At 48.8% G+C, this 15,089-nt stretch overlaps 4 protein-coding genes across 4 annotated transcripts; 1 reads left to right on the forward strand and 3 right to left on the reverse strand.

Moving 5' to 3' along the window:
* Positions 1-4,950: 4,950 nt before the first annotated feature.
* Positions 4,951-6,490, reverse strand: N7518_006419 (casein kinase I; the record flags this gene model as incomplete). The annotated part of the gene is made up of 5 exons (XM_057187346.1): positions 4,951-5,534; positions 5,584-5,989; positions 6,040-6,188; positions 6,241-6,310; positions 6,362-6,490. The coding sequence occupies 5 exons, from the start codon at positions 6,488-6,490 to the stop codon at positions 4,951-4,953; spliced, it is 1,338 nt and encodes a 445-aa protein (XP_057039049.1).
* A 1,266-nt stretch (positions 6,491-7,756) lies between these two features.
* Positions 7,757-9,356, reverse strand: rtt106 (putative negative regulator of DNA transposition (Rtt106); the record flags this gene model as incomplete). Its single annotated transcript, XM_057187347.1, has 4 exons — positions 7,757-8,316; positions 8,406-8,762; positions 8,827-9,168; positions 9,254-9,356. The coding sequence occupies 4 exons, from the start codon at positions 9,354-9,356 to the stop codon at positions 7,757-7,759; spliced, it is 1,362 nt and encodes a 453-aa protein (XP_057039050.1).
* Positions 9,357-9,670: 314 nt separating this feature from the next.
* N7518_006421 (mitochondrial 54S ribosomal protein uL24m) lies at positions 9,671-10,835 on the reverse strand (the record flags this gene model as incomplete). Its single annotated transcript, XM_057187348.1, has 2 exons — positions 9,671-10,342; positions 10,419-10,835. The coding sequence occupies 2 exons, from the start codon at positions 10,833-10,835 to the stop codon at positions 9,671-9,673; spliced, it is 1,089 nt and encodes a 362-aa protein (XP_057039051.1).
* Positions 10,836-13,626: 2,791 nt separating this feature from the next.
* rho1 (Rho family GTPase RHO1) lies at positions 13,627-14,557 on the forward strand (the record flags this gene model as incomplete). Its single annotated transcript, XM_057187349.1, has 5 exons — positions 13,627-13,694; positions 13,785-13,812; positions 13,913-14,110; positions 14,201-14,335; positions 14,390-14,557. The coding sequence occupies 5 exons, from the start codon at positions 13,627-13,629 to the stop codon at positions 14,555-14,557; spliced, it is 597 nt and encodes a 198-aa protein (XP_057039052.1).
* Between the last annotated feature and the right edge of the window lie 532 nt (positions 14,558-15,089).

Genomic DNA, 15,089 nt, shown 5'->3' on the forward strand with positions numbered 1-15,089 from the left:
GCAAAAAGCAGAAAAACAAAAGCGCGATGGACCAACAGCACGTCAACCCCAGTACTAAGTAGCACCAGCGACATAACCCAGCACGCAATCATTACCGCAGCCACTCCCAAACCTAAGCGCCTAGCAAAGACAGACCAAGTTAGACCCAACTCGGAGCGGGCCTCTTACGCCTATATCGCAGCGAAACCGCAAGCCCGTATCGTATTAAGCAGGGACTAGCATACAAGCGATGCACGCGATATCCACTCACAAGAGGAGCTCAAAGCCCCAATATTCGATCTTTTCTTGGCCAAGTACGGAGGACCTAAACAGGAAGGAAGCGGATATCCACCATTCTTCCTTCCCGCAATGTTCTGAGAAATTAAGGACAATATCCACATCGGCGCCCACGTGATTCCGTTACGCCCTTACCGTGGCCGCGCTGGCCATGTTCTTACCTTTTGGTTTCCCAAATGCGTCTAGAACAATGGTCTTGCGTTAGCGAGGTGGATCTTTCATTTTTTTCTTATTGCTATGTTTATGTTATGTTATACGTATGGGGTGCATTTCCATTCTAATATTAGGGCGCTACTGTAGGTGCTGATGGAAAATTATTTTGCAGGGAGTGAGACTTTTCCTCTTTCTGTTCTTTCGTATTCTTCCCTTGCTTTTGGATCTTATTTTTCTCTTTTTCTCTTTTGTGTACGGAGTATGTATATGAGGTATTTGCACTCCGGTTCCTTAGGGTAATGGAGGACAGATTGTGGCACATACATTCCAATGGCATATCTGCATACGGAGTACTCCGTACAGCTTTCAAGGATTGTCACCGGGATATTGTTTGTATGGGGTAGTGTCTAGACTTGCCCGTTTTTCGTCACTAACCAGAAGGAAGGGGCAGGGGTGTCGTCGCTATTGACTCGTGCATAAGCTACATTAGTACCTGCATGATCCTTGACGACAATATCTATTGATCATCCTTGGTGTCTTGCCTAGTTTGCTATACCCAAGGTTCTGACTATTAGTCGATAGTAACAAGTTACCTAGTTATATATTTGCAATTGTGTGATGCAATTGTGTAACAATTGATGCAATATCCACGGTGTACAAAATAGTAAAAGCATTGATAAGCCAAGCTCTAACTAAACACGGGTCAAGCAAGGAGAAACATAATCAAGCAACACGCCCCGGATCTACCTGAAACCTTCGACGCTAGCCTGTAATATCTCTGCATGGTGTGATGATGTGGTGATGACAAAAAAGTACCATGAACCGTTGAGCCAGTCGCAAGGAAGAATGTCGCAACCAAGAAGATTGCCGATCCGCACGGGATGATCTCTCCAGAAGAGAAGAAACACGCAACCCTGTTCAGCAGTGGACCCTTTAGCTAACTAAAATACAAGGGAAATTGACCCGGCCACCCACAGCAGCCGATCAGACGGCAGATGCCGCCGTGACCTCATGTTTCCCCACTGTTTCACTGTAATCTTGATTTTAGCCAAACAACATAAGTTGTATGATAATATAGCACTAAATTAGCAGAACGATCGAGACTCTAGGCTCGTTTCAGGCCCTTGGCTAGAAGGTACTCACCGGCGCTACGTGAAACCTATGAGACACTCTGATATTGTTAGTGTCAGGGTAATTTATCGTTACGAGGGCTCAGGCTGTGGGGAATGCATGCGACTAACTCGTTCTAGACTGGTCTTATCACCGTCGGCGCTAAATATTGGTTTTGCTTTTTGGGATGGCTAAGCGTTAGTTACGTTGCTTGTATGCACTCCGGTCTCCGGAGTTTAAAAAGTACGTTTCATCTTACGCGCCTGGTTTGGCCTAGACACCATGTGTTAGCCCATTTAAGGGTCTATAGTTAGATTGGTTGTGGCTTTCGTCAATATACAATATCAAGATGGTAGTTATGGGCAAGGCGATCCCGTACAAATATTTTCAATATCACACGCAGGAATCAATAGCCCAAATACCCATGTATATTATAGCATAATGATAACATAATTGAAACCCTGATACCATACCACACACATATGTACTCCGTATACGAGAGTACAGTATTAAAGTCCAATACTCGAGCCCAAAAGATAACCCCCTGTCGATAAAAGCCCAAGCCCAAGCTCAAACTCAAGCTCAGCTCCAAACCAATAACAGCAAACCTCACCAGCCCAGCACCCAATCCGCAGCAGAACCAGCCCATCCCCGCAGAAACCCCCTCCGCCTATCGACGCACACCCATGGACCGCAAAAAGCAAAACCGCAAAAAAAGAAAAGAAGACAGACTCCTCTAGTTTCAGCCACGCCAAGACCAAATCGCCAAGCGGGGAAGGAGATAAATGCGGGGGAATACGCCATTAGCACACACACACTAATAATATAGTGCTAACCAACTAGTCAACTAGTTTAAAACCCCCCATTACGCATCCTGAGGTACCATGGCACAATATCGAGCATACCCACTGCTCCGCTCTAACTGGCTGCCTTGTCCGGGGGGATTCTGAGTTGCCTCTGCACGGCGGACCGAAAACAGTCCAGTTCCCGCCTGAGCGGGGTTGGTGTTTGATCTCGTTGCTAGGCGCGATTGGGTATGGATTGGGATCGGATCCTGTTGGACCCTGCCGATGCTTCTAGATCCTGGCTGGGTTGCGTGGCTCGTGCATGTCCGTATTCACTGCCACTTAGGTACTGGTACTGTACTGCTACGCTGCAGCCTGCGCATTGCGGGTTGTCATTGGTGGGCTGGGACTGCGCCTTTAATAACGACTTCTGGGGTGGGTTGCTGTGTGGTGATCTTTGATCTTATTGGTTCTGGCTAATGTGTGGGAGGGGGATGCGTGTAGTCCATGGACTGGTGTGTAGGCAAAGGCTTGCTCATTGGGTGGTGCCATGGATATGCTTTAAGTTGGGTTGGGGGATGCGTACGAGTTTCTGTTTCTGTGATACTTTCCACATGGTACTTTAAAGTTATGTCTCTGCAGAGTCTGGGGATGATGATCAATGACGGTTGTTGACAACCTGCAACGTACGTTGTAGGTCCGTACTCCGTGGTTTGGTTAGAATCTAGAATCATATGATTATTTGACACATTCTTGCTAGGCTCAAGATGGAGATGCTGGGGATTGGGGTTGTTGACATTTCCCATGCACATGTTCTGCACAGCTGGATGGGGTAAACGGCTGTCGTTGAGACATACTACTTTGGGCATATGTATGGGGAGATGTCATATCCCCGGCGAAGAAGGTTACTTTGTTGGGTGATCTACGTCATGCCATGACATGCCACGGACTGGTGATCCTTGCATTAGCGTGTCAGAGAAAGCTGCAGAATGGCTACAACATACGGGGTAGTGTGGCTGCACGCAATATTCACATGTTGGTCAGTTGGTATCAGCCGGAAGCTTGTGATTGTCGAGCGAGTAGAGAAGTGGCGAAACGAAGATGTGAACAGAGGACCAATAGCATTGAAAAGGCTAAATGCAACCGTGGGATGTACATAGCTACTAGAAGGTACTTCCAATTAGTCCAGCTATACTCCGTATGTTTTTCAAACCTAGCAAGCAACTGACAAGGCCTTCTACCTTCACTCCCGGCTGTTCTGGATGAATATATTTATCCAACCCGCGGTGTCAACATGGTATGATCAAGAGGATAGTTAGTTGATTTAACACAGAAGGCCATCTAGTAGTATATGTCCGTAGAATAATGATAAATTGATTTCATTTCTATAGGCAATCCGCCACCAAACTACTAACTATCGCTAGGCTAGACCAAAGAGATATAAAAATGCAAGCTCTTATTACAAGATTTATTTATATACGTCGTACGAATAAATGGAAAAGACTTGTAAGAACAACCAAATGAAAAAAAAGAAGAATGCTATCTTAATGCCTACCAGTAACAAAGACTCGCTTCTGAAACAGAGCAAGAAAAGAGAAAAACAACAAAAGACAATTATAGACATGGACAATAGATCTTTGGAACAATCAAAAGGGCAGAGCAGACGGTTGACAGGAAGAGAAAAAGGAAAAGGGGAAGGGGATATATGCAACATGCTCTTCCAGCTTCTGCACGCAATAATGAAGACCACGCAGTGGAAAGGATTTTTTTCCCCCGGATGCACAGGATGAGAGGAGATAGCAAGAATGACAAGACCATGGTAGACGGGCCGGAGCAAAAGCACACAGAGAGAAACGAGAGTTGCCTGGTGTGCTTGTCCAGTTGATGAACAGGAATGAGACCGAGAGATACCAGAGACACGCCCAAGATCAATCGATTCGGATTGTTATCTCTCGGAACTCGGTTCATCCTCAGGGCGGATTGTGTCATTGAGCCATGCCAATTCTTGTGCGGGGGTTGAAACCATTGATCCAAGTTGTTTGTCTCCCGAGCCAGCGCAAGAAACAAGGTCCGAGGGCGGCACGCCGCGAGTCAATGGCATCGGAGGATCAACCGACGAGTACCTGCCCATTTGAAAGACCAATGGTTGATATTAAACGGTGCACGCCGGATATAGTGACGAGACAAGGAAGCGAAATCGAAAACAAAAGACAAAACTCTCACAAGTTCGCCGTTCCGAGTCGTAGCACCATGAAAGAGTGATGAGACGTAACATCAATGAGAGAAAGGTTGTTCCTACCCACAGTCAAATGTATAGGCTGAAGGATCGAATGGGACAAAAAGAGTATGGCCGGAAGGTGATTTAGGCCGAGAAGCACAATTCTTGCTCGGCGAAGCGGCGCTAACCACTTGAACACAAGACAAGAAAGGAGCGAGAGGTGAAGTAAACAAGAAAAGAAAAAAAAAAAGAAATCCCATGCAGACCTTCTTAGGCCGTTTTCTGACATGAAGGGCAGGAAGCAGGTGAAAGCGTGGCGCGGTACGTCTAAATGCGCCATCACTTCATTTGGAATTCAATCTGGATCCTGAGATGAGCTGGGCGCTCAAGTGATGCAGTGTAGCTGAATCACCTACCGCAGCACAGAGCCTTCATCAACTTCTGCGAGAAAGTGGGTGTCGATTCAGGGGTACCTGGGGCACCAAGGGGCTGTTGGTTACTCAGCCCCGGGTTCCCTGGACTCCCGTTGCGACCGGGGAGGTGGGCATTGGAATTTTGAAACTGAGCCTGGGTTGACGCAGCTGGAGTCGATGATTCCACCCCCGCGCTCTGGCGTTTGGGAGGAATGGCGCCGCCGGCGCTTGGTCGCTCGCGCGTCTTTCCAGCTCCAACTTTGGCTGGAGAAGGAGGCGGGGGCTGCGCGGCGTTTAAACGGTCGGCTGTCACTCCTGGACGTTGGCTGCTGCGGAGCTCTCTGGCATGCGGGTCGCGAGCAGTCGAGCTCTGGTGCTGGTTGTGGAGATGTGACTGGTTTGGGTAGGACTTATAGTCCCAGCCCCGTCCGTTGTTGAGCTTCATCCAGTCGTACTCGCCATCCTCCACCTCGCCGGCGTTCTTGAGAGCTTGTGTCAAGATATCACGCAGATAATCGTAGTCAGGGGTGTCCTCGAAACCAAGGTTACGGACGTAGCTGAGGTACTTGTTGAATTCTTCTGACAGAGTGGTTAGTAGATGGTTATGGGTAATAGTGATATAACATACCTGGATAACCATCGCAGAGGTCCTTGATTGCCGTCGTTTGCTTCTTCTCGCCGATCTTCTCGTACTTTTGCTTGTTGGTAGCAGCCTTCAGGCCCTGCCAGGGAAGGCCACCCCTCAAGAAGTACATGAAGACATGGCCGAGAGCTTCCAAGTCATCACGCCGAGATTGCTCACGGCCCAGATGTGTGTTGATACTCATGTAACGAGCAGTGCCAGACAAGGATTTACGCTCGCGGTAAGGAATGTGTTGCTTGGTCTTGGGATCACGGTATTGCTTAGCCATACCGAAATCAACCACGTGGATAACATTGGCAGCCTTAGTTGATGGCCGGCCAATAAGGAAGTTGTCTGGTTTGATGTCTCGGTAGATGAGGTTCTTCTCGTGAATTGTTTGAACGCGCGAAAGCTAGTGAAAGTTAGCCACGGTTCATGTAATTTTGATCAGGGAAAACGCACCATCTGCTTGGCTACCATCACAACAGTCTTTGTGGTGAAGCGGCGGTTGCAATGATCGAAGAGATCCTCCAGAGAAGGACCGAGAAGATCGATAACGAGGATGTTGTGCAGACCCTCTTGTCCGAAATAGTAGACATTGGGAATGCCAGCTGACATGAAGTTAGAAGACCGTACACCATCTTATTCCCTAGGAATACTTACGGCATCCAACCAGAATCTTGTATGTCCGGTACTCATCGCGGAGCTGGGGAGCATCGCTTTTCCGGGGTTCCTAATTGGGTCAGCCAGGAGGCTCGCCGGCCAAGGGGAAAGGGAGCGATACGAATTTGATGGCGACCTGCTGGTTGTTCAGGAGGTTGGTGCCCTCGAAAATGACACCAAAGGAGCCTTCACCGATCTTCTTGCCCACACGGTAGTGGACACCCACTACGTTTGACGATGAGGATGCCATGGTTTCGGGAATAAGGATTGTCACCCGCGGGAATAAAACTTTGGATCACGGGGAATGGCTTCAGGGACGTAGACACGTGATTGATACTATGACTGGGCGCAGTTAGCACACAGGAAGTCGGGTAATGAAAGCAATATCAAGAAGTCCGGTCACATACATCACAATAACCTCTATTTTTTTCCGACCGAAGCAGCTCTAACAGGCTCAATGGAGTCTATTCGTCTAATAGCCGATGTACCGGGGACGGCGATGAAAGGAGACAGGGCGGCAGACGGAATGCACGATCGGGACGAGATCAAAGGGACGGAGGGACGTCTAAAGCCGAAATAGCCCAATACAAGCGGAATTGGCAGTGCTGAGCAGTAAATGAGGCGTTCGTGGGTCCTTTTTTGACGGTCGGAAGTGACGAGCTGGGGTTGAAGCCGGGAGAGGTGGTAGACAAGCCAAAGAAAAGGGGAAAAAAAGGGGAAAACAAAACACAGAGGGCACTTCGACCTACTGCGAGTACGGACCGCACTGAGCAGTGGTTTCAAAGATATACCAGAGGACCTGAGAAGGGAGAAGATGGAGAAGAAGAGAAAGAGAAGGTGCAACACTCTAGGAGAGAGACAGGGAGCGGAGGGTATTGGGTTCGTATTGGTAAAAGACGCCCTGGAGGGGAAGGGGGGTTAGTCGCAGGAACCGCTGGTCACGAGAATACAGTGACTGTATGGTAACTTTGGGGGAAACCTTCTCTGAGACCTATCAGAGGTCGTCGTCTTCATTGTTCTCTATAACTAACTAGCAGTTACATATAGACTCATATTAAGGCTTACGCTTGTTCGAAGAAAGCCACCAAATTGCCTACCTCTTGAATATTCCCATCTCGTACCTACTCTGTCCCGAGTCTCGGCGCTTCCGAAGCGGCTCAATCTCCAGGGACCAGGCACCGGAAATAACAGGGAAATTATATACATAGTATCGGCTACGACATATATTTTGTCTCAAGAAAGAAGTTATAACCGGGGCAGCATAGACAGGCCCATTCAAGTTTTTTTCATTTCAGGGGAGAGCTCCCGTCTGGAGGTTAATCAGGCGGTAATATTACCGTCTTGGCAGGGACCCGGCCTCCCAGTTCGTCGATCACTATGATCTGTGTCGACGTCTCTAGCCCTAGATATGACAAGTCCACTAGATAGCCCGATAAAATCACAAGTTCATGCAATCTAATGCTAGTATCGTTACATTATAGCAGATATCGCGATAAACGGCTCCGTATTGATTGGACTAATGGTCTTCGGGAATGTCCTCGGCTTCGCTCCCAAGTTCATTCTCAACCATGTCCTCATCACTGTCCTGGCCGGCATCTTCATCGTCCTCATCATCATCATCTTCACTGCTGGACCCGCTGCCTTCACTATCGTCACTTTCGGGGTTGTAGTCTTCCTCCTCTTCCTCCTCTTGGTCTTCAAGCTCCCGCTGGGCTTTCTGGAGCTCACTTTCATCTTCACCGGCTGCCTCCGCGGCGGGTGCCGCCGCATCCTCTCCGCCGGCTTTATTCACGTTGTAGACCTTGGCGCGCCGTGCCTCTGCGAGACTAGCATCTTGGAGACCATGTCGTTTGATGTAAGTATCGATTCCGGAGAAATTATCCTGGTCAATCATCGAGAACTCGAATTCCTGGACGTCTTCCTCGGAGCCATTCTCTGGACGAGCCATGACATTGAGATTGAATGTCCGCTGGAGGACGGATGTATAAGAAACAGACTCAACGGTTGCAAATGAAAAGAACAGAAGCGGTTTCTTGAATGCAAATAAGATACCGGTAGAAAGAAGGAAGAGATAGCCTGGCGCAAGCCAAAGTATGTTAGAATTATCGAGATAAAACTAGAAGCACAATGGCTTCCAGTCAGACGGAAATATGAATGCAACATACCTTCTTTGCTACCGCGGAATGCTTTGACATGGTATGCTTTCTCGCCCTTCCGGTGCGCCTCAGGCATGGCACTGACAAACTGTTTATTATCAGGGCGCACAACACGGGTGTGAGCCATGTTCTCATCCAAAATTTTGCGAATAAATGCCTCGGCCGATTCACCGGGACCGTGGCCAAGCTGCTTCCCATCTCCTGAGAATGCTGCCTTGGCTGGTCCATCGGCTATCGTAAACACCATAGCTTCGGAGGTTGCTGTTCCCTCGGGCGGGGGTGTGATTCCATCGGCGTACTCGGGGATGATACAAAAATTGAACTGTTTTTGTGTCTTCTCGGGCACAGGAAGACAGAGGGCATGTCCTAATTAGCAACAGGTCATGTTAGCAACTCAAAAGTTTTCTTGAACAAGTAAATTCAAACTCACGAATCTTATCCATAGAAACACCGAATTCAATCTCCTTCGTAGCTTGGTTCCTTGCCCGAAGATACTGATGTCCAGCAGTGATCTCGAGCGTAAGCTTCTTCCTCTGCGGCGTAGAGAACGAAACATCTTGAACATAAAAAAGAAGTGGCGCATTGCCATCTTTCAGGTTGACTGACGCCTGCGCAGTCTCCGCCGAGTCTCCATTTTGAAGCTTTCGCTTTTTAGCGGCAGGCCCATCAGCGGCTGGGGGCCGCGAAGGGAGGGTGGTGTTGGTCCTGGCCAGCAGGCTGGAAGTATATTTCGCAAGATCTTCGAACAGAGGTTTATGCTGCGGTGTTGTGCCTAAACGAGAAAACCCATTGGCGACGGTCAGCAGGAGGTCGACGGGGTCGTCGAAGGGGACGTGGGTGCGTTGTTGGCTACGCACCGATCGCATCGTAGACTCGCTTCTTCAGCAAGGGTTCCGTCGCAAATGCCTCCTCGATGGCGGCGATGGGCGCGCCCGTAGAATTAATTGAGGCGAATGCCATGTCTCTTTGCGACTGCTTTAGTCCAACAGAACAGCAGTGCAGGGAGATGCAGGTTAGTCGGAGAATTGGGGGATGAAAGCAAGGGTGGACCCGAAGTATCCGCATTGATTGGAACCCTAATTTGGGGATCATGTACGGAGTACGGAGTATGGATATCTCCATACTGTATAAATTCAAAAGATACAAATCCGAAAAAACCTTATCAAGAACTAGATGTATGAGTGAATGCAAAGCTTCATACTAGAATACAGTGGTGTGTACACAATGCTACAGGAAAAAACCTCCCTCCGCCGACTTCCATCTCCTTCGCCCAATCAAGCAGCCTGCTTGGACTTTGACTTCTTTGTCTTTGTTGGCTTCTGGAGATGCGCGTTTTGGAGATGCTTGTTAATGAAGTCAATAGCAGCCGGTGTCAATATCCCATTCCCGTTGGCATCCAACTTCGCCTTCCTCGCTTCCGCAATTTTAGCAATCTTCAAGTTCTTGACATCTGTCTGCGGTGTCATCATAGAGACGGTTTTTCTGTATTCCTTGTGATAGTCCTCCTTCATCTTCTCTCTCAGGTATTCCGGATCGTGTCGAGTGCGGAATCTGGAGTATTTGTTGCGCAGCTCATCAATGACGGTTGAGGGCATAGGCGGGTGCTCCAGTGTAGGTATGAATGTGCTGGCTTCAACCGCCATTCGCGTTGTGTCCATGTCACCGTCGGTGACGACAGGCTCTTCCTCCAACGGCCAAGGGATTTCGACGTCCAGGCCGGAGATATAGCGAGTAAACCTTGGGAGCTTGCTGTGTTCGGGTCGCTCGGTGTACGGCCCAGCGGCATAAGCGTGCTGAACAATGACGTTCTGCATCTTTCCAGTCTGTGTGTCTTCCAGCGGAATGACGTGTCGGATGTCGTCCATAGACACGGGGAAGGACTGTGGTTGGGTATCACCTGCTTGTCCCATTCTGTCTTTGGCCCATTCGGGAATGATCACGTCGGCCTAATTGAAAACATCAGTGAGCATTTGTTTAATCAAGAGGTCATTGACCTGGATGGCTGGTCCGTCGGGGACATACCACGTTGATACCCTTGATGAGGACAGTCTCACTCTCCCGGTTGACCTGCTGAATCACATTGATCTTTCCCTGATCCCGTCCTCGGATAACGCAGACCCGGTCACCTTCGGCGAAGAGGACATGCCTCCGTTGTTCGTGCTTAGGAAGACGCGGTGGGTGCAAAACAGAGGCATCCTGACCACCATATGTAGTACGTTGTAGACCAGAGTCTCGCATGGGGGCAAGAGGCCCCTTTTCCCAATCTTCCCAGCGGTTCTTTCGTGCTTCTTGGAATTGACCAGACAGCGCGCCGCCGAAGTCCTTCCGCGCCCGCCGAATCCCAACACGGTCTAACAATTCCTGTCGTTCATGAGCTTTGTGAGTTTTTTTGAGAGCCTGCTTCCGGGCCGTAGCTGTCCGCTGGATAACTCTCTGCATATTGGGTGTTGTGGCTCAGCAATGGCTGAACGTCGTCTCTGCCTCAAGAATCCCCAATTCGCGGATCGAAAATTGAGGGTGTCCGATGAGCCACGTGATCTTGGAAGGGTAATGTGTATTATGTCAGCAACCCGTTGGCTGAAACATTCAAGTAACTAGATAGACCGGCTGTCATTGATTCTAACAACACTCTACTATTCTTATTGTACTGCTCTATATCTGAGAAGGAATATACCCCATGGAAAGTGACAATGAAGGCCCAGAACGATTAACAGGCCTCAACAACGCCAATGTACTCCTACAAGCAGCTTTCTGTAACAGCTGACTACTGTAAATTCGAGGGCCACAACCCACATGGAAACCATATCGAGGTGGATGGATGCTAATATCTGCAGATATTCGGGCAATATCATTATTGAATGTTTATATCCGAGGATTCGGGGATTACTGATGGCCATTAGACACATGAAGTCATCTGTATTTTGGACCTTCTAATTCTCCGTACACGTCCAGAGCTCATTTAGTTTCCGAATGCCGTCAGAGGAACACACTTCTTCTGCGGAAAATCGAGAAGCACCAGCATGGATTATGAGATGCGCATCAACGCCGATTCAATCTGGGTTGAGATTATTCTTGCTTCATTATGAAGCTCTAAGAGACCCTAGAAGAGAAGTACCGGCGCGACCTCGTAGCTTTAGGTGTGATATCACGCAACTTAAGAAGCCAATGAGATGCCGAAGGCAAGCCCGAAGATAAAAACAATGCGTTTCCAATTCTTGTTGGGCGCAAGACAAGTCGGGTCAAAAAGTACATAAGCACCGGCCACGGCCCCGGGGTATCAAGATGTTGTGATCAACGAAGTGGATTGAAAGGAGCAGTATTTGCTCATGCATGAGGTCTGGGTGTGCTCAACTTTGCCTTTAGTCTAGATTTGGGTTGGGACGAGGAAGGGAGGAAATCTGTCGCAACGTCGTATTGTATCTGAGATCGATCGTGAAGTCCCAGACAACGCCCATTGAAATTGGCACACGGATCCATTTTTGGCGGCAAATGAACCAACACCGATAAATATTCTAAATATGTAGCTTCTGTCGGCACGCTAAAGCATTCTCATTTACCTCGGAAGAATTATGCTCTCCTATTTTTGGGTTCCCGAAAAACAACTTAACGGCTTGTGGCTTGTGGGCGCAAGCTCCAGCCTCCAAGATTTGGCCCCTGTCTACTATTTTTAGCCTGCGCAACACGATCATTGGAGCTGGCAATATATCAACTCCACTTTCAAAACAGCGTCAAGAATGTTGTAAGCCATGTAAACTCAGAAGCAAGCGAAGGGGCAGAGGTTTGATGGTGTGGTGGAATATCGGAAATTCCATGGTACAATTACCCCAATGGTTTGACGACACATTCAATTTTGGGACCCCCCTGGATGCAGTAGCAAATGAAACAAGGTTTGCCAGCAGATAGCATGAGATCGTTTGGAAACCTCCACCTACAACGTAGTCAGTACATGCCGAGAGCTCCCGGGGAGCAGATCAGCACCAGAAGTAACTGAGATGCAGGGAACTATCGGAGCGATCTTCACTGGCCGAGTCAAGCATTTGGTACTCCTGTAGGCCTGGAGGCAGCCGTGTAGGAGCACTGCCCATGGAAGTACATCCCGGTAGGGTGATACATTATATGTGAGATCCGAGGACGTGGAGCTAAGAAATTGCCGTAGTAGCCCTTTATTTTTTTTATGCGGTGTATGCTGCTGCATATCTCCATAAATGTAGGTTTTTAGGAGATGATTGAACGAATGGACAAAGTTGGGTTGCTTCTCAAGCTCTGAGGAGAAGACATGAGCCACTGAAGCAGTACGAGTGAAATTTATACGCCGTAGTCAATACACCATAAGAGGACTGATATCACATTTTGCTCATATCAGATACCATAACAGCCACGGGTGGCTGTGCTGCCTGTGGTTGTAAGCAACAAAGCGCGACCAAGTGGGCCGCGTGATGTGGACGGTTGGACCTCAGCCACACATATTTATGGCTGTGTACCTATTAAGTTCGCTTTTTCGCTTTTCTCAACCTCGAAAAAGGGGAGAGCCCATAAGCCACAGCATATAAAAAAAGGCAGCCTGAAACTCAGGGGGTACACTTGGGTGTGTGTGTGTTCATAGAGTGTTGGCATGATACATAGTACTATGTATGTGTATGTACATGTACGGAGTACGCCGTAAACGCAACGTACTCATGTACCAATGTAGACCGATATTAAAAGCCGTACAACGTATGAAGTCCCGAGGCAGTACCTTTCACATAGTCATCGGCGCAAGTTGATACCTCATCTAGACCTTGACACGAAGCATCTCCAGGGGGAAAGCCACAATACCGATACACCAACTGGCAACAATACCGTATACTGCCACCGCCCTCCGTTGTCTAGCCTGGTCTTCTATCTTTCTCTCCTCCACCTCCAAATCATCATTCCATCGTCTTTTTTCCATCGCTTCCCATCGGAAATACCTCGTCCATCTTTCTAATTTCCCTAGAGCTATTGCTGCTGGCACTAGCTGATTTACTGCATTAAATCTACTACTCCGTTGCGCCTTTGAACACTGTATGGGATCACCCTTTTCCTTTTCCCCCCTCCTCGGGAGCCTGGCTTCGCCCTTTCTTCTGGATCGTCTGTTCTCTGTGATGCCCTCGTGCCTGTAGAAACTCTTGAATCTTGAAGATCTAGGACTTGCGGGGCTCCCTACTCTCTCCTGCTTATTTGCCCCTATACTGACCTGTTCCTTATCAAGATGGCCGAGATCCGTCGCAAGCTCGTCATCGTCGGCGATGGTGCCTGCGGTAAGACCTGTCTGCTCATGTGAGTACTGAAAGTGGCTCTCTTATCAAGGCCGCTTCCCTAAATCTCCGCGTTTACTCTTTCGTTCGGCCGCCTGACTGAAGTTCGCAGTGTTTTCTCCAAGGGCACTTTCCCCGAGGTAAGTTCCCCCCGATTCCCGAAGGCATGTTCCTTTTTCCTAGGAATATACTCCGGAGAAGCATAATTCATGAAGGATCATCTGACTTTGTTTCCGTCAGGTGTACGTCCCCACAGTCTTCGAGAACTACGTCGCCGATGTCGAGGTTGATAACAAGCACGTCGAGCTCGCTCTTTGGGATACTGCTGGTCAGGAAGATTACGATCGTCTCCGTCCTCTCTCATATCCCGATTCACATGTCATCCTGATCTGTTTCGCTGTGGACTCGCCCGATTCGCTCGACAACGTGCAGGAGAAGGTAAGTGTCTCATCTCTAATCGATCGTACATCCTGGAGCAAAGAATGTCTGGGTGCGAACTGGACCGAATGTGCTAACGCACTACAATAGTGGATCTCTGAGGTTCTGCACTTCTGCCAGGGTCTCCCTATTATCCTCGTCGGCTGTAAGAAGGATCTTCGCGAGGACCGCAAGACTATTGACGAGCTTGCCAAGACCTCCCAGCGCCCCGTTTCGCAAGAGCAGGTACGTTTTTCCAACACCATCATGACTCTATTATAAACTAATATAAAACTACAGGGTGAGGAAGTCCGCAAGAAGATTGGCGCCTACAAGTACCTTGAGTGCTCGGCCCGCACCAATGAGGGTGTCCGTGAAGTCTTTGAGGCTGCCACTCGTGCTGCTCTCCTGAAGGCCGTCAAGGGCAAGGGAGGGCGCAAGCCTGGCAAGGGCTGCCTGATTCTCTAAACGAACCAATTTTTGGTATGAGAGCCTCCACGAAAAACAATTGGTGACGTTGTTCTCGGAAAGGAGGAGGGCTTCATGGCCTGCATGCGAAATTGTTGATAATATCGAATCCGGGCACCCGAGTCGTGGAGGTTTCCCCCCACAATTCAGCTGGTCGACCTTGTGTTTTTCTTTTGCCTTTATTTGCAGAATTTGTCTAGGGAGGCGTTGTCTTCATCATAACCCTGTGGGCTTTTCTTTTTCTTTTCCTCTCGTTCCGACGCCGTGAATTTTCAAATGCCAAACCGCCGCGTTGAGGGTGGCAACTATAAACCTACCGAAAAGCACCGAAAAAAGATCCCAGAATTGGAACAACCGGGAGATGAAAAGGGGAAGCCATTCAGTGTAGCACCGGTTGTGCAATTTGGTCAACGCCGTGACTCGCCTTCCCTGGTCGAGTTCCCCTGTGTCATAGATTCTTGTCCCTGCGGTTATCTCCCCATACGCGAAGAGCTTGATTCGGCTTTTACTGTTTTCTCTCCCTCCTTTACTA

Source organism: Penicillium psychrosexuale (genome assembly GCF_028828465.1).
Source record: "Penicillium psychrosexuale strain IBT 29551 chromosome Unknown utg000004l, whole genome shotgun sequence".
Classification (NCBI taxonomy): Eukaryota; Fungi; Ascomycota; class Eurotiomycetes; order Eurotiales; family Aspergillaceae; genus Penicillium; species Penicillium psychrosexuale.